This window comes from Cardiocondyla obscurior, linkage group LG13 (assembly GCF_019399895.1).
Source record: "Cardiocondyla obscurior isolate alpha-2009 linkage group LG13, Cobs3.1, whole genome shotgun sequence".
Taxonomy (NCBI): domain Eukaryota; kingdom Metazoa; phylum Arthropoda; class Insecta; order Hymenoptera; family Formicidae; genus Cardiocondyla; species Cardiocondyla obscurior.
The window spans coordinates 2,367,780-2,390,790 of NC_091876.1; the positions used below are offsets into that span (position 1 = coordinate 2,367,780).

Genomic DNA, 23,011 nt, shown 5'->3' on the forward strand with positions numbered 1-23,011 from the left:
CGTTTCGAACTCGAACCGCGTGCTCGTCGTGTCCTCTATAGTACGCAGTAGTACGAGTTACATAGTCTGTTACCAACTCACGATCAGGCGATCGATGGAGCGCTGTGATTGGTCGGCGCGCTAGGGAAACTACGCATCGACCAATCACAGCGTTTCACTAGATACAGGCATACATACATCCTCTTAAGATGTCTGCGGGATGTCGGGTCGGTCCTCCTTCGATGGTAGAATATTATCTGAAACAGAAAAATTACAATTAATATTATGTTCTGTTCAATGTCTTATTGAGCGCGTATTGTTTATCGTACCACACGCGTGTTTTCGTGCCGAGTGACCGGGCGCACATTCCAACGCTAGCACAGCTAGTGCGCACCGTCTTGATTTGTGATCGTTGTGATAGTCAGTGACAGTGGACCAGCAGAGTGTCGAGACGTCGAAACTCGCGAACTGATTGCAAACAAACTGAAACGGTGTGCACGTAACGTCGTTGTCGCACGCTTTGTCGCACGAAATTCGTTTTAATTCTTTTTATGTACGTACAGACGGTCAAAATGCCGGTCCAAAAAGATTCGAATATCGTGAAAATCGCAGTTCAAATGACCGAGCAAGTGCCGCAGCTTATAGAATTTAATCAGAAGCAACCTTTAGCTGGTATTATCCAGGTACATATAATTGATTCGATAGTTTATTGTTATGTCATATGTGTACAAAATACATTTAAATTAATTAAAAAAAAATAAAGTTTTTTTTTTACGACGAAAAGCACTGAAAGGACAAAATTAATTCTGCATTTTTTAGCTCCACAGAATGACTAACGCTCTTTTAATTTCAGGAATTATGCAATGGATGGGGGTTATCTGATGCGGAATCATATTCTTTACAATTTTCGGAAAATAACAACCAGAATTACATTACAGAAAAGAACAGAAATGAGGTAAAAAATGGCAGTATTCTCAGATTGGAGTTGTCTCCCTCGAAAACAGCAAGCGATATTTTGGCTAAATTGAATAATGGAACTGTGGAAGAAAAGACAGCAGCATTACAGAAACTGAGTACACTCAGTATAGATGTGACTTTTGCATTGGAATTTATAAATAAAAATGGATTAGCATTAATTATTTCACAGGTATCAATGTTTTGTACATATAAAATATAATATGTAGCTTTTTTTTGTGAAAGAAAACCTACCATGTATATGATAGTCATGAAACTGAAATACTAAAGTCCTTCTGAATATCCTTGCAGAAACCTTAGAGAGATTCTAGTGGAAGCTTTTGTGGATATATATATGTATAATAATGTTAATTACATAATTTTTCTATTAGGTTGAAGGTGGGAAATACAAGGGAAACACACTTGCTTATTCCCTTCAATCATTTGTTGAGTTGATGGATCATGGAATTGTGTCATGGGACATATTGGAAACACCCTTTATTAATAAAGTGGCAAGCTATGTGAACAATCAATCAATACCTCAGGATACCAGTATAGTGGAAGCCTCTCTGAGTATTTTAGAAAATATAGTTTTAAATTCGACAGGAAAATATGGACAAGTGGAAAAAGAAGTTACTTTTCCGAATCTTGTAATGCATTTGCAGTCCACATCTCCTCAAATTCAACAAAATGCGATTGCGCTAATAAATGCGCTGTTTCTAAAGGCCGATCTACACAAAAGGCGAGCAGTTTCTGCTACATTGCAATCTAAACAAGTCAGGAATGTGTTCTTGACTAATGTGATACAGCCTACTGGACAGGTATAATTAAATAACATATTGATATAAAATTTTTGGTAGTGTTACACTTATCCTTTGTATCTTTTTTACGGACAAATAATTAATTTAAAATAATTGATATAATCTATGTAACCTCGCTAGGTTTGGTAATTGATAATTTATTTTACTTTATTATAATTATATCACTTCTATATCTCCGAAAATTTTGTTTTTATTTGTCTAACTTTAGTCATACGTTGCGAATTATTTTTAGTTGACATATTCTTATTGTTTGGAAAAATATTTTTTCGCAGGTCGGAGCAGAAATGGCACATCAACTTTATGTACTGCAAACGTTAACGCTGAGTCTTTTGGAACAACGAATGATGGCAAAGATGGATCCACAAGATCAAGATGCACATGACAAAATTAAGGAACTTCGAAAGATTGCCTTCGATACGGAAAACGCGAATAGTAGCGATGTAACCGCTCGAAAGCAAGGACTTTTTGCCAAAGATTACAAGAAACTAGGTTTCAAGTACGACATTAATCCTGCTCTTGATTTTACCGAGACCCCGCCAGGGATGCTTGCGTTAGATTGTATGGTATACTTTGCGCGTAATCATACCGAAGCTTACACGAAAGTCGTTCTTGAAAACTCGTGCAGAGCGGACGAACACGAATGTCCTTTCGGTAGAACAAGTGTAGAACTTGTTAAATTGCTTTGCGAGGTAAGATAAATTTCTGAAAATCTTAAATTATACGTTTACTAACGCACGCATAATATGTTAAGTGGACAAATATTATTTTAATTAGGTATTACGCATTGGCGAAGCTCCCAGTGAGCAGGGTCAGTCTTATCATCCGATGTTCTTTACGCACGATCATCCTTTCGAAGAGTTCTACTGCGTTTGCATAGTGCTATTAAACAAAACGTGGAAGGAAATGAGAGCAACCACAGAAGATTTTGTCAAGGTTTTCTCTGTTGTGCGCGAGCAGATTACTAGGGCACTTCAGTGCAAACCCACAGGGCTAGATAAGTTTAAAAATAAATTGCAACAACTGCCATATTCAACAATCACCAACCTCTGGCAACAAGAGAGAACAAATCGAGAAGAATGGGAAAGTCATGCGAGACCAATTGTTGAACTTAGAGAACAGATTACTCCTGAAATCTTAGAGTTACTACAGCAACAACGACTAGGATTTTTAGTGCAGGGTACCAGATTCATGAAATACAGTGCCAGAGGACAAGTATGTATCGTTTTACCGCAATCCATATAACACGAAAGTCATATAGTCTTAAGCACGTCTTTGTTCATTTTTTTTTTTTTTTTTTATAAGAGACGTACTCAAAACGTCTTTATACGACTTTCATGCTATATGAGAAAACGTACGTTCGATATTTCGACAAACAAATTACATTTCTAATTTCGATTATAATATCTTTAGCGGATTAAAGATAAATTTTGGTACGTTCGTTTATCACCAAATCACAAAGTTTTCCATTACGGAGACTGCGATGAAAAATCAGTGCCAACGATAGATGAACTTCCTACTAAATTAGCGGTAGTTGAGATTAGAGGATTACTAACTGGCAGAGATTGTCCGCACATGAAAGACTTGCAAAGACGAAAAACTACACATCAGTTGGCGTTTTCCTTAGCCTTGGATTCTGTTGAAGTATCTAGTCTCGATTTCGTCGCTCCTGACGAACAGGTTTTTGATTATTGGACTGACGGCATTAACGCTTTACTCGGTACGTCACATATTTTACCTATTTTACTGATATTTATAAGATATTTATTTACTTGAGCGTAAATTTTTGTTTTTTTCCCTCTTTTTTTAGGAAATAGAATGACTAGTAAGGAAGCTGAAAATGATTTGGAGACTTTATTATCCATGGATATCAAATTGAGACTTTTAGACGCCGAAGGAATCGATATTCCACAAGATCCTCCTGCCATTCCTGAACCACCGCCGAATTATGACTTTTGCTACGAGTTGAAATAAAAATTGCAGGTAGTTTTTTGCTATATACTTTACAATAGTTTTTTATAAATTAAAATTTTATAGACGTATTACGCTAATGATCTTTGTTCATAATAGATTTATTATTTTTTTTGATTTCTTGGATTTATTGCTACGATATAGAGACATTTATCTCTAAATAGATAATTTTTTATTGCACATTTTAATAATGTAGATAACAGCAGTACATCTTACCAAAGAAATATTTTAAATTTTATATATTTTAAAAAAACTTATTTATCTACAAATGAGAATCGTATAAGTAGGATGTAGACATCCTCGTAATCGAATCAATGTTTTTGCAATAATTAACTTCACAGGCATCTGATGGATGTAACCTGTTATAATACATTTTTTATCTTGTAAGTTTTAATTTTTACTATGTTACTTGTATTTTATATCTATTTTCTATTTCGTATGTGAGTAAACTATATTTAATAAATTGTGAAATTCAATTTTAAAGATATTTATTAAACGTGAACTTATAAAACTCTCAACATTTTTGCAAATTTGTGTTCTGGCAGCAAAATATCGCGCGATATAAATGAAGAAATATAAGAACTTGTCAGAAGTGGTATTAATATTCTGTATGTGCAAATATAACTTGAAGAAATAATGTCGTTGTACAGTGAAAAGCAGGTATAGCGTTTACCGCGGCGACGGCGACGGCGACGGCGACGGCCGAGAGAGGGGATCGAGAGGGAAGTCACGTACGCGAGTCGTCCCTCCCTCGCCGCTCACAGCTCGCTGCTCACCGCTCGCCGCAGCAAACGCCTATCTGCCTTTCAGTGTACACATAGCAATCGCGCTTGATGTTTCTTTGTGCGAGAAAGTGCATGAAATAGATTATTCGAAAATTGATACGTCTCGAGCCTTCTTATATGACATCTTCTGAAAGAATATGGTAATGCTGAAGATCGTTTGTTTGATGGTCGGGTGGGCAAAGAAAAAATTCGATGAAATTAAGTACGGGTCCTCGGCTAAAGGGATTTAAATATTTGCCCTTTTTATCCCTCAAATATGAGTATCTTTTATAATTGAACATTTCGTTGGTAGTCAAATTCATACATGCGTGTAGAACCTATTAAAAAAAAATATTGGATAAAGATTTTATACGTTAAAAACATGATAACATATGTGAATGTGATATTTACCGAAGTACATGTTAAAATCCAGCCAAGTCCACAAAAAACTAAAGCCTCCAACACACCGAGAACGTATAACAGTTGAATTCCTTCAATAGCGATGCAATAACACGCGAAATATATCGTGAAAGAGCAGTTTATCGCCACACACATAACGAACAAGAAGAACCACATTCTGAAAAGTAAATGTTTAAGATGCTAAAAAATTTAATAATATACTAAAATGCACGCACGCACAATTTGCATCAGTCGTACCTGTTCCGTAGGCCAACACAATTATATATAAATGGACAATGATGATCGAAATATGTGACGCATCTGTTGCAAATTCTACAATGTTTAGCCCGGAGAGGTCTAAAACACCTACAGCTGTGACACAATCGCGACAGTAAGATATTCCGTTTCTTCCACTTGTCAAAGTACGGAATCTAAAACAACGCGAGACATAACAACACGTTAAGACAATTTTATTGAAAATTTTTTTGTTATTAATTATTATATAATACCTGTTTTATTGCCCTATAATAAGTATCACTGTTTTGTGGTACATAACCAGGATCTCTTCTATTGGCCACAATCCATGAAATCCACATGAGTATGTTCCAGTAAATAAAACAATAATGACTGCCTCGCAAATGATTCCATGTTAATGGAATGCATTTTAACAGGTACATTGGGTATCCCCAAAGCAAAACGGATATCATGAACAATAGTAATGGTCCTTTGCTGTTGCCTGCTCCGCCAAACAGCAACGCCCTTAAAAAAAAAAAACAATTTTTAACATTTAATTGTAAAAGTTTATTTTTCCATTTAAAAAAGTCGAGCACGAACCATAATTCATTAATGGGTGGTATCCATCTAGCGCGACGCTTCTGTTCCGCTTGCAGAATGCGCACGATTTCTGAATGACGATGACTTTTAGCCAGCTGCAACGGTGTCTTACCGTTTTTGTCTCGTGGCTCGAGTTCAATCTTGCTCTTTTCGCAAAGAATCTGCACGCAACTAACATTACCAGATAAGCAAGCCAGATGGAGCGGCGTCGAACCAAAATAATCAGGCTTCTGCAGATCCACTCCGCTATATATTAATAATTTAATTAATTCGGCATGTCCCTTGTATGCAGCCCAATGCAACGCAGTATCGCCGTTTATGTCCGTTAAATGTCCCTGTGCACCGGATCCTAACAAGAACGCGGCTGTCGCGAATTTGCCGAACATACAGGCGGTCATCAGAGGCGTCAAGCCCTTAAAATCGGCTGTGTTGACTGCAACTCCCGCCTGAAAGAAATTAAAATATGACGATGTAAAAATCTATCGATGAAATAGATGCAAGAAATATTTATGTCTTTAGATTTTTTCTAGTAAGCAGATACCTTTAATAATAATTGCACTATTGCACTGTGACCTTTTCGACAGGCCCAGTGTATCGGTCTAGGTCCTTGCGTGCCAAGGCATGGTAAATCGACTGGTCCACTTCGTTCTATCAAATACCTCATGACCTGTTTGAAAGACAAGTTTTAAATAAACTTCTTGCGAATTTTAATAATTAAAAATAAAAATAAAAAAAAGTCTTAAAACCAACTTCAACATTGCCATCTAAGGCTGCCCAGTGAGCAGGTGTATATCCCCATTCATCTCTCGCGCTAAGCACACTCAATCCATTCTTTTCAACCAGCTCCTCAACTGCTTCAATTTCACTAAAACATACAGACAAATAATCCTTTTATAATCTTTATTATTATTATTTTTCCATTAAAATGTTCAGCAAATTATTTTCGAATTATTATGCGCGAATTACTCCGAATTTTACCCGGCTCTGAGCAGTTCAAAAATCTGTTTGGTTTCATCGGTAGGACTTTGACCAGTGGTGGCCTCGTCCGCGTAAATGTTATCGTCAGGACGACTTCTCTGTCGTGTATCCTTGCCGGAGCCGTGATTCTGATGGCCAGATATCGGATTGTTCGGTAGATGCCCGACCATGTCGGGATCTGGGCTTAGTTCCCATACGGATCGTGCCGCGCCGGGCCCTGCCACAGGGCTCACAGGATATACCTGCAAGGATATAGGTCACGTCATTCGGCAGTGACAACCTACCTACGATGTAACAAAAAATTGCTTTCGGTTCTTACCTTGCACAGCGTCGCGAGTTCTGTATTGGTACGCTCGTGTTCGGAAGGCGTTCTGAAGGATGCGCCTTGCGTGGCGATCGTTCCACCCTCCGGAACGGTTAGTCACAAGGAAACGTTGGGCCCAACCATGTCTTCTGGACCTCACCTGGCAGTGCAGCTTTACCTCCAGACTGGAGAACACCCGCGCCTCGAATCTCCTGCAGCAACGAGAGATGGAAACGCTTATCTCGCGCGACGAACGACGCCTGTATTTGCAACAAAGTGATAAAGACTCACGGTTTTGCGCATTCGAATCAATAACACGACGGCGGCGGTGAAAACGTTTGGCGTCTGCGTGCTGTCGAGCTGCGTGCAAAGTACGCGCGAAAATGAGGAACAGTTTCGTGTAAAATGCGATCACGTTTCATGCTTGCGCGATAAAAGTGGGACGTAATTATCTTTCATCACATCACAATTAGTAAGATGTGCCAAGTTTTAGTTCATCAGATTGCCCCTTCCAACAACCCCTTTTATCATTAAAACTTTTTAATTAATATTAGAGCTTGTTGCACGTATGCACGATTTATTTCGAATTCGTCAGTCATTTTTGCCACTCACACAAATCGTAAGCGCGAATGCGCATGACACACATGGCGCTCTCCTTACTCTCCGCGCTCTCCGCAGTCTACATCTACACGTACATTACGTGAGGTTAACGATGAGGTTATGTAGTGCTCGATCTTCGCTGCTTTTACATTGTGTTATTGGTGCCGAGCGTCGTTATTAATTGTATGATCAACGTGCTCGCGACGCGATAAAATGGCGCCTACCATACAAACCAACAGCAATCAAACTGACCGAGACAAGCGCCCCGTCAGACCAGCAGAGAAACGGTAAGTGAACCCAATTACCGTTCATGTATAAGCCTATTAGTAAATACAATAATAGCGTTACTACGGCGACTCGCGCTCTTTCAGATCCGAGCTCATATGCAGAGTCAAGTTCTGCAATACTCTGCCGGATATTCCGTTTGATCCAAAATTTATAACTTATCCTTTCGAGCCAACCAGGTAAATGATAACATCTGCTACACTGGTGTCTGTTATTTTATTTTTATTGTTCTATCTAATCCAGTAATCCGTAATATTTATTATGCAGGTTTATTCAATATAATCCGACTTCATTAGAGCGTAATTACAAGTATGAAGTATTGACTGAGCATGATTTAGGTGTGGAAATTGATTTGATAAATAAAGACACATATGCGGGTGATCCAAATGCTCAGCTAGATCCAGCTGATGAAAAACTACTGGAGGAAGATGTTCTTACACCTCAGGATTCCAAACGTTCTCGCCATCATGCCAAGAGTGTCTCTTGGCTGAGGCGAACAGAGTATATTTCTACTGAAAATACCAGGTTTCAGCCACAAACTGCAGATAAGGTTGAAGCCAAAGTTGGTTACAGTATCAAGAAGAATTTAAGGGTATGATCTATACTTTGTACTTTGTATTATATTTGTTGTACATTTTTTAATGCAAGATTTAACTATTTTTAATTTAGGAGGAAACATTGTATATGGACCGTGATAGTCAAATAAAAGCTATAGAAAAGACGTTTGAGGACAATAAAAAACCAATTGAGAGACACTACAGTAAACCAAACGTAGTGCCTGTAGAAATATTGCCGGTATATCCAGATTTTAAGGTATATTATACTGATTATGGTTGCAAGCTATACTGTTGTTTCGATATTGCATTGTTATTTTACTGTAATTTTTTTTATAGTTGTGGAAATATCCATGCGCGCAAGTCATATTTGATTCAGATCCTGCACCAACCGGTCGTTCTGTACCAGCACAGATTGAAGAAATGTCGCAAGCTATGATACGGTAGGTTTTTACTATAGTTTTATGTAATACTAATAAAAAGAGACTGAAACATGTGTAAAAAAAAAAAAAGTTATCTTGTCAGCAAATGAATTACGATATTAAAACGTTGCTTTTTGTAGAGGTGTAATGGATGAGAGTGGTGAGCAATTTGTAGCTTACTTTTTGCCGTTGGAAGAAACGTTGGAGAAACGTAGACGGGACTTCACTGCTTGTATCGATTATGCCGATGAAGAAGAATACGAATATAAAATGGCAAGAGAATATAATTGGAACGTGAAAAGCAAAGCTTCGAAAGGATACGAAGAGAATTATTTCCTTGTGATGAGACAAGACGGGGTATATATATGAGCGCACTATTATATCACTCGTTCTGATTCCGTAATTCATCATATTAATCCTCTTGTGTACCACAGGTTTATTACAATGAATTGGAGACGCGCGTGCGTCTGAGTAAACGGCGCCAGAAGGTCGGACAGCAGCCAAACAATACACGCTTGATAGTGCGTCACCGACCTCTAAACGCCAACGAATTTAGAATGCAGAGATATCGAGAAAAACAATTGGAACCACCTGGAGAGGAGGACGAGGACGAAGAAGAGGAAGAGGAAGAGGAGGAACAAGAAATTCAACAAGATGAAAAAGCAGACGATAAAGGTATGACAGTAAAAAATTTACTTTCTATGTTTAATAATGAAAAAAACCGATTATTATTGTACCACTTGAAAAATATTTTGCAGGTTCCGAAGAAAACGAGGGAGAATCGCGTGCCTCTTCGAGGGCTTCCTCGCGAGCATCTGCGTACAGCGGAAAGTCACGATCCCGCTCACGATCTCGCTCTAAATCTGGCTCGAGATCGAAATCTAGATCAAGATCGAGATCAAAATCAAGATCGCGATCAAAATCAAAATCAAGATCGAGATCGAGATCAAAATCAAGATCGCGATCAAAATCAAGATCAAAATCAAGATCGCGATCGAAATCAAGATCAAGATCAAGTTCGAAGTCAAGATCCTCTAAATCCGGCTCGAGATCAAGATCAAGATCGAGATCAAGTTCAAAATCAAGATCAAGATCTAAATCAAGGTCGAGATCGAGATCCAAATCAAGGTCCAGGTCAAGATCTCGTTCGCAATCTCATTCGCGTTCACCATCCAAATCTAGATCAGATAATTGAAATAAAAAAAGATAAAAGTTATTTGGAATGTTATCGCTCGATCTCGATCTTGTTGATTGCGACTTGGACTTGGACCGCAAGCTCGACTGAGATAACTCTTTTATCTTTTCCACGTATTAAATTTAATTTTCTAACGCGTGTGCATTGCAGAAATGAACATCTTTAAATGATTGAATTTGTTATGGCAATATGAAATGATGCACTATATATACATACACACACATACACGCAGTTCATTGTAGCAACTGTTACACCTTTACAATTACAGCATTAAAAATATGTACCTTTTTATCATTTAAATATATTTTTTTTTCTTGTCCATCTTGTAATAAAGTTAAATTTTATTTTTTGTTTTATTGAGTTATATGTTCCAGGACTTAATTAACAGTTTCCTGGAGGAGAGTTTTTTTTTTCTTTCCGCACGGGTGGACCGCTAGTCTTGGCCACTTCTCCTAAGAGGGAATTAAAGAGATAACTAAATAGAAACGACAGTTCAACTTAATGCAGATTATAATTGGACGCAAATATAAAGAACAAGATCATTGTGAGTAATAATTAAAAAGTATTATTTTTACTTTTCAAGCCTTTGTTTTTGCGCGAACGCGCATCGACCGATTATATTTTTATCAAAATCTGAGGACAGCGAAACAGAACATTTATCTTTATCAATCGATGATTTTTTGTTTGTATTCTTAATTGAAAAGCGCGCCTTTGTTTTTCAGGGGAGGTAGGGGAGGTGGATTTTAATGGCCCCCTCATTACAATGTAGTTGTTAATCGCGATGTCGGAGGACGCCACGCATACCGTTTGCAAAGATTCGTTCGCACGTTGCGTTGCGTTGAATTGCGTCATCCTCGCGACCTAGCTGAACAGGATCAACCGTCAGCGTCAACGGCGACAATCGCCGAAGGGCATATGGCAGTATTGGCAGCTCGGTAGTTCCATACCGCGATTCGAGCCGAGGTAGCCGAGGACTAGAACGACTTAAGGAACCAACGAGAGGTACGAGATAAAAATTAACAGCGTGCGGAGACCACGTGGACGGAGCCGCTCGGGTCGCGATAACGTTCCGCACGTGCCACGCGCGTGTCATCCGCACCATTCCGACTGCACGTCTTTGCAGGATTCCCAGCTGTACTAGTTTCACTTATCTCTTATTTGTCCCCCTTACTTCCCCACGTACGGGCAATACGAGTGTTAGATCAAACGCACACCAACGTCGAAATTGCACAAGCGAAACTAACGCATCAATAAGAGCGACATAGGTTAGGTTCGCTCGCCGCAACTTGAGAAATTCCGTCCACGAGATCGTTCCGAACTTGAGTAGCTCGGGGATCTTGTCGCGCGACGAAGAAGGCATCGTTCGCGTCGACGTTTAGGCGTTAAGCTCGACGTTAGGGGCAATAAGCTGCATCGTCACGTACGCTGAAAACATTGACCCTGAGAGAGCGCGCGCTAATTGCTCCGTGCTATCTTTTTCTCTCTCCTCCTTCGCCGTCTCCCCTCCCTCTCTATCTCGTTTCTCTGTCGTAATTCGCACCGTCTATTCATCCAGTCGTTGCGCGAGGTAAACAAGTCGACGACGGACATTTTCGCGTTCCGCTTAGTCGCGATGCATCATCCGTACGGGTTCCACGAGGACGATGCCACGTGGACGGGGATGGGAGTCGGGATCGGGACCGGCGACGGCGGCCAAATCCCGGTGAGTCGGCGAGAGGTGAGGAGAGGTATATCGTTTTCTCGGAAAACCGCGACACGGACGTGGAGAGAAACAGGCCTGGGAATTTCGCAAAACATCCGGCCGTTCTCCGCGCGCGGGAATAATCGCAGCTCGTTTTCCGCTTACGCATACGTGACGGAGGGTTCCGCGTAAAACGCGCCGATGATGTCAGCTTTATATAAGAGTTTCGTGTTATCATTTCACGGAAACGGAACGGTCCGCGCGATCGTAACAATGCGCGCCGAGTCACGGGGACTAGGCAGCTTGCGATCTTCCGAAGATACTCGCCGAAGATGCGGATCTTGCTCTGCTACGTTACTCCGAGAACGAGATGATCGGACTTTGAAAGACTTCAAATAATGATAAAGAAAAATGAACTATGTAAATCAAATAAAAAAAAATTTTTTTTTTTATTTTTTTTTTTTTTTTTAAATAAAATTATTCCAGTTTGAAAAGATATACGACATTTGCAGGTAGTATATCAATGTAGAATTAATTTAAGGAAATTCCGTCGTCGCAGCTGAGCCTAAAAACAGAGTTTCAATGAGCGTTATCGCGAAGTTTCGGGCAGATCTGCCTCGCAAAACGCACGCCACAATGATATATCCCGTAGGGCGTAGGCAGTTTTTTGAGTCGAGGCTGTGCACGCTGGCGCGAAGATGTCAGGGCCAGTTTCTTAACATCTCAAGGCCTTATTGGGTAAATACGGAGTATACTGGCGTTACGCGACAGCGAGCGCTAGCACATAAGTTTACGGTCCGTCCCGGACGTCGAAACACCAATATCGATATTTCTCACGCATTTACCTTTACTCCGGATAAAAAAAAATTATATTCCCATCCCGAGTATGTTTCACTTACTTTAATATTATCTTGTACCTATAGTAAGCGTTAAAAAAAAAAAAAAAAGATATTTTTACTTGAAAGAAAAAGTCTTCTTCAAAGAGAAATAATATTTTTCACATTAATAAAAATACATTCTTAACTCAAAAAGATATCCCGAGACATGACGTAAAGAAGTAAATATCCTTATCTATTAAGAGAGCTTGATTATACATTTATAAGTATGAATGTTGGATAAAAATTTTTCAGTCTAGTGATCAAGTACCTAATCCTTACATAGATAGCGCAATATGATAAGAATATGTTTAAAAAAACCCAAAGGTAAATTAATTGTTTTACGTTTCTTTTTTTTTTGTTTTTTTAATTGTTTAATGGTTGATGTGCAAAGTTAACAGTCTTCTTTTGTACTGATTTAGATGGCGCCGAAAAATAAAGAAAATAGCAAACGAAAGAAGCAGACGGACGACGAAGGCGATGAAGATTATCGTAAGCGACGAGATCGGAATAACCAGGTAATCTATCAGTTGCGTACGTTATTTACGTATGCGTACTATCGCCGTTATCTTTATGTTTCAGGCTGTGAAACGATCCAGAGTGAAGAGTAAATTACGCACGCAACAAACCTTGGAAAGAGTAAATCAACTGAAAACGGAGAATGAATTGCTGGAAGAGAAAATTAAAATGCTTACCAAGGAGCTTGGATTTCTCAAGGATCTTTTTATTGCACACGCAGGTATCATCCAGACAAATTATTGTTACAAATTGTTGAATTTTTTAATCTATCTCACGAAATTTTTTTTTTTTATAACAATTGTCTCGTGGTTTATTATATAGTTCGTTACTTTTTCAGGAGGTTCCAGTCAACATTCCATTAACATCCAAGATCTGGATCTAAACGCTCTTCTAGCAGAAGAAAAATCCACGGAAAATTCGCTAAAGACAGCTACCACTAAATAGATCGACACTATTGCCACGTGAAGAAGTCAACGTGATATTAAATTTGAAACATGAGACAGTAGATCTGACTCGCTTTAAACTTGGAAACAAGTGGACATCTTGGAAAGATATCCACTTTACATTCCTTGAAAAAGATTCTAGATGCAAAGAGCGTTTTTTCAACGCGAGCCTTCCGAGTTGCAGCATCATAAATGATTTATCTCCAGCTAAATTTACAACTTATCGAAAATTAATGGAGGCGAGAGTGCGAGTCATGATGGAGCCGCCGCGGAGAACTTACAGTAAATTCGAATACGAAAGTATTCATTTTAGTCTTTAGTTGGAGACTAAGCTGTGCGATCTTTCATTTTAAAATGTTACTACAAAACAAGAAAAAAAAAAAAGAATAAAAGAGAAACAATGAAAACAGTTGCAGATCAGCAGTATAGTATATGCACGGTATTGAATACGTACACATGCTGCTAATATTATATATCATTTGCAATATTCAAGATACTACTTTTATAAATAATAAAGAAAAAAGGTTTTAATCATTTACTAAGTAAGAGATATAAATTTATTTTGTTGATTATAGAAAAAAAAAAAAACAACGTAATTTATATTACATCAATTATAACATGTACAATATAAATAGATATATTAGCCTCGTTGTTGTTATTATCTAAAATAAGTTTATTTTTATAAACCAGGATTTTGTCGAATATTAAATACTAAATATGATCGTAATAACATGTAAAAATTGTTTGCAATCAACGATAATAGTCCACATAAATTTAAACGCATACAATGTGGAAATATCTCCTTATAGAAATGTGCAATTGTTAATACGTAAGCATATTACAAAAAATTATTTAAAATAAACCTTTTCTATTACTATCTGGTATTATAATATATTTATTAATATTTTAAATAATATAAAAAACATTTTTAAAATAATAAATTTTGTTTGTTAACAATACTTTACATTAAACAATTTAATGAGCGGGAAAATCTGTCAAGTTTGAATCCAAGTCTCATAGTCCTAATGTTATGAATAAATAATATTAAAAGTGACGAAATTATTCTCAGCATTTTATAAATTAACGATATTATACTGTCTACATTAAAAAGTTTGGGAGAAAAGTAATTGTATGCGATTAAATTGCCGGTGATTGGGGAATAAACCTGAAGGGCCAGAACTGTCGGAAGGTCGTCGACGGCACCTGTATGCTTCGATTCTCGCGGCCGAAGAGACCCGATCGATTTCTCCGTCAGTGTTCGTAAAGTGCATGAACGTTGCACCAATCGAACATGCCCCGAGAATTAAATCCGTGATCAACGTTCTCGTGCGTTTTTCTCTTCAGTGTGGCATTAATCTTGATCAATTAACGATACTAATCGACTCGTTTTGTGACTTTTCGAAAATTGAAGTAAATAAAAATCAACGCGGAGACATAGTTGAGAAAGTTTAAATGTAACGCGCTTACTTCTGAACGCGTAGCTTTTTCACGAAAGTTATAAAAAGGAAAGTGAGTAAAAGAGCACTCGGTTGATAAAACAAGATATCGAGACGTGAAAATAGTGCGCCGAAGAGTCCGAGGGTAAGAGAAAGGAAGATATATCGGAAGACATCGAGCATGGACCGGCGTCTAAGTAGTGAGGAGGAGCTCATAAGCTTGCGTACGTGCCTGGATCGTTGGTAGCACGGTGGGCCGTCGCGCTGGTGGCCTAGCAGACGACATGTTGGCTTCAAGGAGCACCTCGCCTCGAACGTTTCGGTCGCGAGTCTCCTCCAGGATACTCGAGTGAGGAGAGACGTACGCGAATTAAGTGAGGAACGAGGGTGACGAGAGTAAAGGAGAGCGAGGGAGAGAGGAGGGTCGACGAGAAGATAGTGTTGCGCGTGCAAAGACGTCGCGAGGGGAAGGTAAGACGACGAGAGGGTGCGGATAACCCGATTGTGTTGCCGCCGCTCACCGTGATCGCCGACGAAAAATCACACGACGTTTGACGGACGACGAAGAAGAGCGAGATAAAGGAGCGCGAGGGAGGATGTGACGGGAATTAAGAAAATTATCGGGAAACGTTTATTATTCCATTTCGTCTTTCACGAAGAGAGATCCGCGGGAAAGAGTTGGCGCCGGCGAGAAGAGTACGAAGTGACAAACGGTGCTAAAAAGCGGCTCGCCAGCGGATGGTGCGACCGGAGAGTACGACAGCAGCGGCAGCGGCAGCTCGACCGTTTCACGCCGTTACCGCAGAGACTACGCTTCGACGGTCCAGAAATTCGTGGAGTCGTGTTACTCGAACGTGTGCCTACGCCGCCGTCGTATCGGCGGAGTAAAGATCTCCGATTGGTCTCGCGGGGTCCGGGGAAGACGCGAGGCGAGGCGCGGGACGTGGCGAGGCCGTGCATTTTACGCGCAACACGCGCCGTGTTTCTTCACCAACAAATCGGATTCGCGTGTGTCGCACGTCCGTCTCTCCCTTCCTCTCTCGTTCTCCTCCTGTCGTCCCCAGTGTCTCGCGCCGGCCGCGTCGCCGGAGACGTCGCGGCGAAGGGAGAAGAGAGAGAGAGAAAGAAAGAGAGAGAGAGAGACCGGTATCAGTCGCGGTGTGTTTTTCCTCTTTCGTATCGCGGGCCGACACCTGGCCAGAAGACATCGAGCTCCGGCGGCGACGTGCGCCGTCACCGCCGTCGTCGACACCCCGCCGTCCGAGACGTCTCCTTCCCCGCATTTTCTCTCGCTCGCTCGTTCTCTCTCTCTCTTTCTTTCTCTCTCTTTCTCTCTCTCTCTCCTTCTCTCTCTCGCGCGCGCGTCGACTTTGAGGCCATAGAGCGAGCGGGAGAGGCGGTCGACGCGCAACACTCCGCGAGAGGGAGGAAGAAAGAGTGAGCGTGACACTGGTCACCCTGGGCGCTCTCTCGGTCCCTTCAGTCGCCCGGCGAGCACCGGCGAGCGGAGCGCCGTGTTTTCTGATGGTGCGTGAGCGTGGTGGTTATGGTTCCGCGGCCAGCCGAGGCCGCCAGTGATAGATGCAGCAGCAGCAGCAACAGCAGCAGCAGCCGTGAAGTGTACTCGTGATCGGCAAGTGTACCGTGCCGCGCGCTGCGCTGCGCTGCGCCGCGCCGCGCCGCGCCGGAGACATCCGCGCGTGTACTGTGCAGAGCGCGCTTTTCGGACGGTGTCGCGCGCGAGGTGAACAAGCGCGGCCAACCGCGAAACGTTCGTCCCCGTTGGCAACGGAGTTAACGGAGGAGGCTCTACGAGGAAAGAACGCGCAGCGAGGGAAAGCGGCGAGAGAAGAAATAGAGCGAGAGAAGTTTCCTTTGACGCAGAGACGAGACGAGACGAGACGAGAGAGCCACCGGCGACCGTCGGTACGACGGAGAGGAAGGGAAGGCAGAGAGGGACGTCAATCGGCCGCAGCGCGCGCGCGCGCGCGCGCTGGCGGGCGTACGAGACAGCCGATAGAGTGAAGCCGAGACGAACGGAACGGCGGAACCGGAGGACGGCGGACGGCGGGACTCGCGGAACGGGAGCGGGAGCGGGGGCGAGTGTAACGCGGCGCATCCCGCGGCGGCGGCGGGATTCGGGGCGCATTTCGAACCGCGGCGGACCCGCAACGGTAGCGGCGGCGGCGGCGCGGCCGTGAACGACGGTGACGACGGCGACGACGAGGTCGCCGCGGCGGCCGCCGGTGCCGGTCGCACGATCGCCCAGCTCGCGACCAACTCGATCGCGGGCCGTCGTCGTCCGTCCCCCGCCGTCTCTCGTTCGTCCTACCTCTCACTCAACTCCGCCACCGCCACCGCCGTGTACGCGACCCGCGAGCCTGACGTGGCCCGCGGTCCCTTAGACGTGGAAGGGAAAAACGGTGAGGGCGAGCCGCGCGTATCCTTCCCGTGGTGTGTCATGGGGTGTTTCGGCAGCCAGAGCAAGAACAGCCAGGATGAAAGCAAAAACCAGAAGAGACGATCCGACGCCATCACCAGGCAGCTGCAGAAGGACAAGCAGGTTTACCGGGCCACCCACAGGCTACTCTTGCTCGGTAAGTAACGCTCCGTTACCATTATCGTTAACATTCGCCGTTCCTTCGCGGGTCATTGGGTCCGTTCAGACCCCGTCGTTCGTAACTTAAATCTACTCTCGCGTTTGTCACCGGCATCGATTCGTAATCCACCGGTTTTCTCTCCAACCTCGGCCAAGACGAGCGTGATCGATAGCGCTCGCGCTCACCTCCCGCGCTATGGTTTTTATCGCCGGCGATGCTCTTCAATTCCACGGGACGCGTCGAGCCTGCCATTAAGATCGAGAGGCGAAGCGCGGATGATTTGCGCGCGTTCGTCAACCGACAGCGATCGTCGGTTTCGGACAAAGAGACCCCTCGCGAAGCTCGGCGGGGGGGGAGGAGGGAGGGAGGGAGAGGGAGGGAAGTCGACCGGCTGGTCACTATCGCGATGTTCACCGGCGCGTAATTCAATTTTATCGATTATCGTACCAGCAGGCACCCACGAATATCCACCGGCCGCCCCGTGTTCTACCCTTTTCGTCGCCCCCCGATCCTCTCTTCCCTCATATCGTACCTGTAACTCGACATTCCGCCTTTGCGCTTTCATTATGTTTCATTAATCGCCACTCTTTGCACGAGAATAAATCTCTCTCTCCCTCTCTCTCCCTCGCGATTTGCACATCTCTTTTTTTCCGAGCGAGTCAAATTTTAAATCTTTAAAATTAAAAATACCGTACCTATGTAATACGTTTTAATCAAACTTACCTCTCGCCGCTCACTAATATCCATGCAAATATTTACTGAAAGTTTATTTCTCGTACACTTGTCTGGAAAAAAAAAAAAAAAAAAGGAGAGAAAAAAAAAGTGTTTTTCTCGGTATATTTTTAGTGCCTGAGCTTTCGCGCCGTTTTATTTCTCGTCGAATATATTAATAGACATAATATTGAATTAATCTACTTTAGATTAGTCTTTGCTTTTGAAAGCGGACTTGTTCTCCCTTTTCCCATTTGTCTGTCCCTCTTTCCGCGCCTTTTTAGCGAGACGTGGCGCCTCTACCCCGTTTACGTTCGCCTTCCTATTATCCAGCGTTTATGTAGGTCGTCGTTCTAATTCGAGGCGAGTGCGTTGTCATCGTGATCCGCGGCCGACGGACAGAGCAACAGCTGTCGCCGTATTGTTTCCTCCTCGCGTGTCGCCACGACCACGCGGCCGATTCGCGTCGCCGCGTTTTCGGGCACGGAAGGGAATAAAACCTAGAATTTGCCGGCGAACGTTTAACTTAAAAAAAGAAATTTCAACTTTTTCTTAGCTTCGAAAATCGGGGTCTTAAATTTTCGACCACGAAGGAGACACCCGGTAGCTCGATATATTATGCGTATAGACACGCGAGTATTACGAATAGATTAGTTCTCGCAAGGTTTGTCAAACTTTGATTCCGCGACGTACTCGATTAGGCCTGTAAGTAATCTGGGACGTAATTAATGCCGCTGAAAATTGGACGGAATCTCGAATGTAACTTTCGCGAGCTCGGCGTCTTCACTTGATTCGCGATCCTTTAATGAGAATTTGAGAGTTCGGGGTCGGGGATGTTTAACGCGCGAATGCTAAATGTTACGTGAAATGAGCAGTGAGCGTCACGCACCGCGGTCTCTGCGAGTATATTAGGAATACAGAGATGTTGTTGCGTTTCGAATTACATTAAATCGTGGAAAGTTAAAAAGCTCGGTATTTCGCGCTCGCGGCTGGTGTCCGAGGCATCAAAAGCGCGGTTTAATTAACCCCATTGCGATCTGGGTCACAATTCTGTCCATCATTTTCGCACGTCCAGAAATCATTTTGATTAATTTTCGAGCTTTGATTCAATGCGCGCTGCCCAGCCGTGATAATTGCATTATCGAAAACGTGTTTTTACGAGCTCCCGTATTTTTTATGCACGCTAGTACATTAATCTTGTATGCTAAGAATATTATTCCGTGGTGCGTATATCTCTCTCACTCGTCGAAAAGACATTTTTGGCCTGCTCGATATTTCCGAGCGAGTTACCACAAAAGTGAAATATACTCGAGACGAGAGGATACAACTTTTTTTTTTTTTTTTCCGTGTGATGAACCGTTAAACCCGCGCGATGCCTTATCGCGGCCGATCGATAACCGGGTCCCAGCTGTGATGAAATCACAATTGTGTTGCCAGTGTCGGGCGAGATGATATATTTTCCCGCGGCGAATTTTCCGCGGGAGCAAAGTGACCGCCGACGGCAACGTCAGGAAGACTAAACGCCGAATCATTTTCCCCTTGTTTCAGGAGCGGGGGAGTCTGGCAAAAGCACGATCGTCAAACAGATGAGGATACTGCACGTCAATGGCTTCAGCGAGGCGTAAGTTTGAGACTTTTTTTCAATTATAAAAATTATGGCAGTGCGCGATCGCGCCGCGCGACTCCTCATCGATTCGCCCGATCCGTTCTAATTCGGCGTTGTGTCGTTAACCCATTAAAGGAGGGCCGTAATCTTCCCTTTGTTACCGCGATGCTTTTCATCGCCGAGGCTCGCATTACAATTAAACGTCAACGGAATACAATCGTACTCGCGCGAGTCGTTTGCGCGACGCAAGGTCATCGCGCGTGGCCCACGTTCATTGAATTTTGCCGGGACGTTCCTCGCTTCGAAACAGTTTCATTAGCGCCGGACACCACGTAAAGGGGCTGGAAAAATCCCCGCGTAACGACAGCCCGCTATTTCTGCGGATCCCGCGCTACTATTTACGGCTAAATCTTCCTTCTCGGGATATCTTTTCTGGACGCTTAAACACCCCTCGGTACACATCGAGGATCGCCCGCGAGGGAGACTGATTCCGGCGCGATTAACTTTTTATCGCGTTCTAAGAATGATTTATTTTATAACCGACTTAAGACCGGACGATATCAACCAAACCGACACGTGGGATAGTTACGAATTTTGTCATTACTTTGCCATTTATCGCCGTTGTTTATTCGCGACGCCGTCCCCATTGCAGTTTTCTCAAGACGATTATTAAATTATACGGTATCATCGAGATGAACATTTTTTTTTTTCCAACTTATTTCGTATCGCTCGACGATTAGGAAGATAATAGATTTGCATTTCCGAAATAATATGCTATATGTATTAATAAAAAAATGTTGACTGTGCCAAATAACAGAATGCGAGGAGTCAGGCTAATGTATATGTATACGAACAAATAAACAAACGAATTGATGATCGTCACGAGGCGCGTGTAGGTGTATATGTTTCTCATAACGATGATAACAAGATATCGCAGCTATCTTATTTCAGTTCCTTTCGCGACAATTTTTTTTTCAATTCCCTTTTCGCCGAATCTTTCTCTTATTAATCGCTTAGTTTCTTTAAATGTCTCGGTCAAAAGGAATTTGCCCCCTTGGTCCAAAATCTACGAAAACAGTCGCAGAAATATACGCGTTATTGATCGGCCGCGAGTTCTTTCTAAACGCGTGGTAGTTGGCCGTGCTAAAATTATCGAATTGCTCTGAAAATACCGATAAAAGAACACACGGCCTGCGCCTATCGTTTCATTCAGCTCGTGACTCGTTACCGCCGGTCGACCTACTCTTACGTGCTACTACGTCTGCACAATATGCATTGTCGCTCGTGAATGCAGCTAGTCACATTTAATTACGCGATCGACAGCTAATTGGCGCCAGGTTTCTAACGGGTGCTAACGTCTGGCGTCTTTGTGTTCGCAGGGAAAAGCGGCAGAAGATTGAAGACATTAAGAAGAATATTAGGGACGCCATTTTGGTGAGTACGCTGTCTGACATTCTGTTACGTAAAAAAAAAATGTCATAGCTGTTACGTAAAAGCCAGAATTAAAAGAGTAAAAACCGAGAGAAATGTTAAACCTAATTTTAAACGAGTTAATTTTTTTTTTTACACTTTATTCTTTCTGCCGTTACGCGTCCGTCATCGGTGACGATGCCGTTCCGCAGTTAAATTTTCATTAACGCGGTTGCATCACGGATTCCCCGCGTCTGTTCGAGAAGCAAGTTGCGCCGGGCGCGTGCACACATAAATCGTCCACGCTCGAAATAATGTGCGACACAACCGTTACGTGACACGCAAATTTGCGATATCAAATCTAGCCCGCGAGAGCATTGTCACACACCGAATTTGTCATTCGAGCTCTCGTGTACGGCCTCGGGGCGGGCGCCCGCGGATTCCGTTTTGCCCTCGAGGCAAAATGCAATCACTTCCGGGCGTCGCGCTGATGCAAACGATGTTATATCTATATATCCTCTAACGATTTCTTGCGCGCTGAATTCTGGCAAGGGAGAGAGGTAATTAACAATGATAATGATTACGGCAAAGTCGGTAGCGACAAAAAGTAACGACGGTTCTAGCGGCAGGTATTACTAAAAAAAGAAATATTATAATAGTGCAGTTGTTGAAAATAATTATTTGGATATATATGTATTGAAATTTTAATAGCATTAATATAATAGAATTTTTTTTAAGTGGAGAAAAAAATATTTTTTAATCATGGTTTTTTTTTTTTTTTCTTTCAGACGATAACCAGTGCGATGAGTACGTTAACGCCGCCCGTCACGCTGGGGGACCCGGCAAATCAGAGCAGAGTGGACTACGTCCTGGAAGTCTCGTCTTCCCCAGACTTCGATTATCCTCCAGTGAGTAAGCCACAGTTTATTTGCGTTTTTCCTCGCCGCGTGAAACGAAACGCCGGGGCATCTCTTTTTCTCGCCTCGCAGCTCGGCGACCTTCTCGCCGCCGAAAGAAAAAAAAAACATCGTAAGGGTTGAATCTCGAGTGTTACGTCACCGTGAGAATTTTTTTTTAATATTTTTTTTTTTTTTTAATTAAACCGCATGGCTAGCTCGGCCGGGATTGGAAAGAGAAGGCATTTTTCCTTTGGCGAGAGATGTTTTTAATATCGAGACGCTTTGTGCATCTGGTATCTCGTTCGTGTTATCTTAATTGTCCCGCGTTACAAATCGACTACATCGGTTGTCGTTACGTGTCGACCGCGTTAATTTTTGCGAAATTAACGCCGCGTTGCCCGGCCGCCGCTCGTATCGCGGATTTTCGCGAGTCTCCGCCGTTAGAGAATACTTGAGACGACCGTTTACGATTGTCGTTCGGCGCGAACGGGTCGCGAGGTGTGGCGTAATGGACAACGAAATTCACTTAACGATCTCGCACATCTGCAGATTAACGTAATGCGTGCGCGACTCCTCGTGTAGAGAACCACTGCGTCGCACGATCGGTGTTTACAATGTTTACACAGCCACCGCACATGTTAGTGCGCTATATAGCGTTATTCTACGCCACGACGTGCCGCGCCATTTCTCGTGCACGTACGTCCGTACATGATATCTCTCAATTGTGTCGCTCGCAAATTCATGCGATCATTATATACTCGTATACGTAACGGC

At 42.6% G+C, this 23,011-nt stretch overlaps 5 protein-coding genes across 11 annotated transcripts in view; 4 read left to right on the plus strand and 1 right to left on the minus strand.

The window, feature by feature from the left end:
* The first annotated feature begins 162 nt into the window (after positions 1-162).
* On the plus strand, positions 163-4,240 carry Ced-12 (engulfment and cell motility Ced-12). Of its 2 annotated transcripts, XM_070665081.1 has the most exons (8): positions 163-470; positions 543-662; positions 833-1,126; positions 1,326-1,754; positions 2,027-2,443; positions 2,529-2,966; positions 3,165-3,471; positions 3,562-4,240. In XM_070665081.1, the coding sequence occupies exons 2-8, from the start codon at positions 552-554 to the stop codon at positions 3,723-3,725; spliced, it is 2,160 nt and encodes a 719-aa protein (XP_070521182.1). In that variant the 5' UTR covers positions 163-470; positions 543-551; the 3' UTR covers positions 3,726-4,240. The 2 variants fall into 2 exon arrangements, with proteins under 2 accessions (XP_070521182.1, XP_070521181.1); XM_070665080.1 differs by having other exon boundaries at positions 164-662.
* Positions 3,904-9,184, minus strand: Patsas (palmitoyltransferase Patsas). Of its 2 annotated transcripts, XM_070665085.1 has the most exons (11): positions 9,043-9,184; positions 7,293-7,361; positions 7,017-7,213; positions 6,698-6,939; positions 6,470-6,584; positions 6,261-6,386; positions 5,720-6,165; positions 5,395-5,644; positions 5,144-5,316; positions 4,898-5,063; positions 3,904-4,824 (listed from the first exon to the last, which is right to left on the minus strand). In XM_070665085.1, the coding sequence occupies exons 4-11, from the start codon at positions 6,865-6,867 to the stop codon at positions 4,621-4,623; spliced, it is 1,650 nt and encodes a 549-aa protein (XP_070521186.1). In that variant the 5' UTR covers positions 6,868-6,939; positions 7,017-7,213; positions 7,293-7,361; positions 9,043-9,184; the 3' UTR covers positions 3,904-4,620. The 2 variants fall into 2 exon arrangements, with proteins under 2 accessions (XP_070521186.1, XP_070521187.1); XM_070665086.1 differs by lacking the exons at positions 7,293-7,361; positions 9,043-9,184 and having other exon boundaries at positions 7,017-7,224.
* Atms (RNA polymerase II-associated factor 1-like protein antimeros) lies at positions 7,385-10,376 on the plus strand. The gene is made up of 8 exons (XM_070665087.1): positions 7,385-7,888; positions 7,973-8,065; positions 8,154-8,478; positions 8,556-8,699; positions 8,780-8,883; positions 9,003-9,219; positions 9,297-9,537; positions 9,621-10,376. The coding sequence occupies exons 1-8, from the start codon at positions 7,815-7,817 to the stop codon at positions 10,055-10,057; spliced, it is 1,635 nt and encodes a 544-aa protein (XP_070521188.1). The 5' UTR covers positions 7,385-7,814; the 3' UTR covers positions 10,058-10,376.
* A 984-nt stretch (positions 10,377-11,360) lies between these two features.
* Irbp18 (Inverted repeat binding protein 18 kDa) lies at positions 11,361-14,452 on the plus strand. 4 transcript variants are annotated; one of them, XM_070665096.1, is made up of 4 exons: positions 11,361-11,774; positions 13,036-13,131; positions 13,196-13,352; positions 13,470-14,452. In XM_070665096.1, the coding sequence occupies exons 1-4, from the start codon at positions 11,670-11,672 to the stop codon at positions 13,574-13,576; spliced, it is 465 nt and encodes a 154-aa protein (XP_070521197.1). In that variant the 5' UTR covers positions 11,361-11,669; the 3' UTR covers positions 13,577-14,452. The 4 variants fall into 4 exon arrangements, with proteins under 4 accessions (XP_070521197.1, XP_070521199.1, XP_070521198.1 ...); XM_070665098.1 differs by having other exon boundaries at positions 13,196-13,348; XM_070665097.1 differs by having other exon boundaries at positions 11,361-11,759.
* Positions 14,453-15,314: 862 nt separating this feature from the next.
* The window catches only part of Galphas (G protein alpha s subunit), a 29,222-nt gene continuing 21,525 nt past the window's right edge, over positions 15,315-23,011 (plus strand). The window contains exons 1-5 of one of the 2 annotated variants that reach the window (XM_070665091.1): positions 15,315-15,482; positions 16,495-17,608; positions 19,871-19,943; positions 21,308-21,362; positions 22,127-22,246. In XM_070665091.1, the coding sequence (XP_070521192.1) occupies positions 17,473-17,608; positions 19,871-19,943; positions 21,308-21,362; positions 22,127-22,246 (384 nt within the window). In that variant the 5' untranslated portion in view covers positions 15,315-15,482; positions 16,495-17,472. The remainder of the gene's footprint in view (positions 15,483-16,494; positions 17,609-19,870; positions 19,944-21,307; positions 21,363-22,126; positions 22,247-23,011) is intronic. The other variant, XM_070665092.1, reaches the window with a different exon arrangement.

Bases quoted from the DNA above. Each gene is read 5' to 3' on its own strand.
- Atms (XM_070665087.1), top strand. From the start codon at position 7,815: ATGGCGCCTACCATACAAACCAACAGCAATCAAACTGACCGAGACAAG. The intron at 8,884-9,002 runs GTAGGTTTTTAC...TGCTTTTTGTAG, and splicing joins ATGTCGCAAGCTATGATACG to AGGTGTAATGGATGAGAGTG. The intron at 9,538-9,620 runs GTATGACAGTAA...AATATTTTGCAG, and splicing joins TGAAAAAGCAGACGATAAAG to GTTCCGAAGAAAACGAGGGA.
- Patsas (XM_070665085.1), bottom strand. From the start codon at position 6,867: ATGGTCGGGCATCTACCGAACAATCCGATATCTGGCCATCAGAATCAC. The intron at 6,585-6,697 runs GTAAAATTCGGA...TGTATGTTTTAG, and splicing joins TTTGAACTGCTCAGAGCCGG to TGAAATTGAAGCAGTTGAGG. The intron at 5,645-5,719 runs GTTCGTGCTCGA...TTTTTTTTTAAG, and splicing joins CCACCCATTAATGAATTATG to GGCGTTGCTGTTTGGCGGAG.
- Ced-12 (XM_070665080.1), top strand. From the start codon at position 531: ATGTACGTACAGACGGTCAAAATGCCGGTCCAAAAAGATTCGAATATC. The intron at 1,755-2,026 runs GTATAATTAAAT...ATTTTTTCGCAG, and splicing joins TGATACAGCCTACTGGACAG to GTCGGAGCAGAAATGGCACA. The intron at 2,444-2,528 runs GTAAGATAAATT...TATTTTAATTAG, and splicing joins TTGTTAAATTGCTTTGCGAG to GTATTACGCATTGGCGAAGC.
- Irbp18 (XM_070665096.1), top strand. From the start codon at position 11,670: ATGCATCATCCGTACGGGTTCCACGAGGACGATGCCACGTGGACGGGG. The intron at 13,132-13,195 runs GTAATCTATCAG...TTTATGTTTCAG, and splicing joins GACGAGATCGGAATAACCAG to GCTGTGAAACGATCCAGAGT. The intron at 13,353-13,469 runs GTATCATCCAGA...TTACTTTTTCAG, and splicing joins TCTTTTTATTGCACACGCAG to GAGGTTCCAGTCAACATTCC.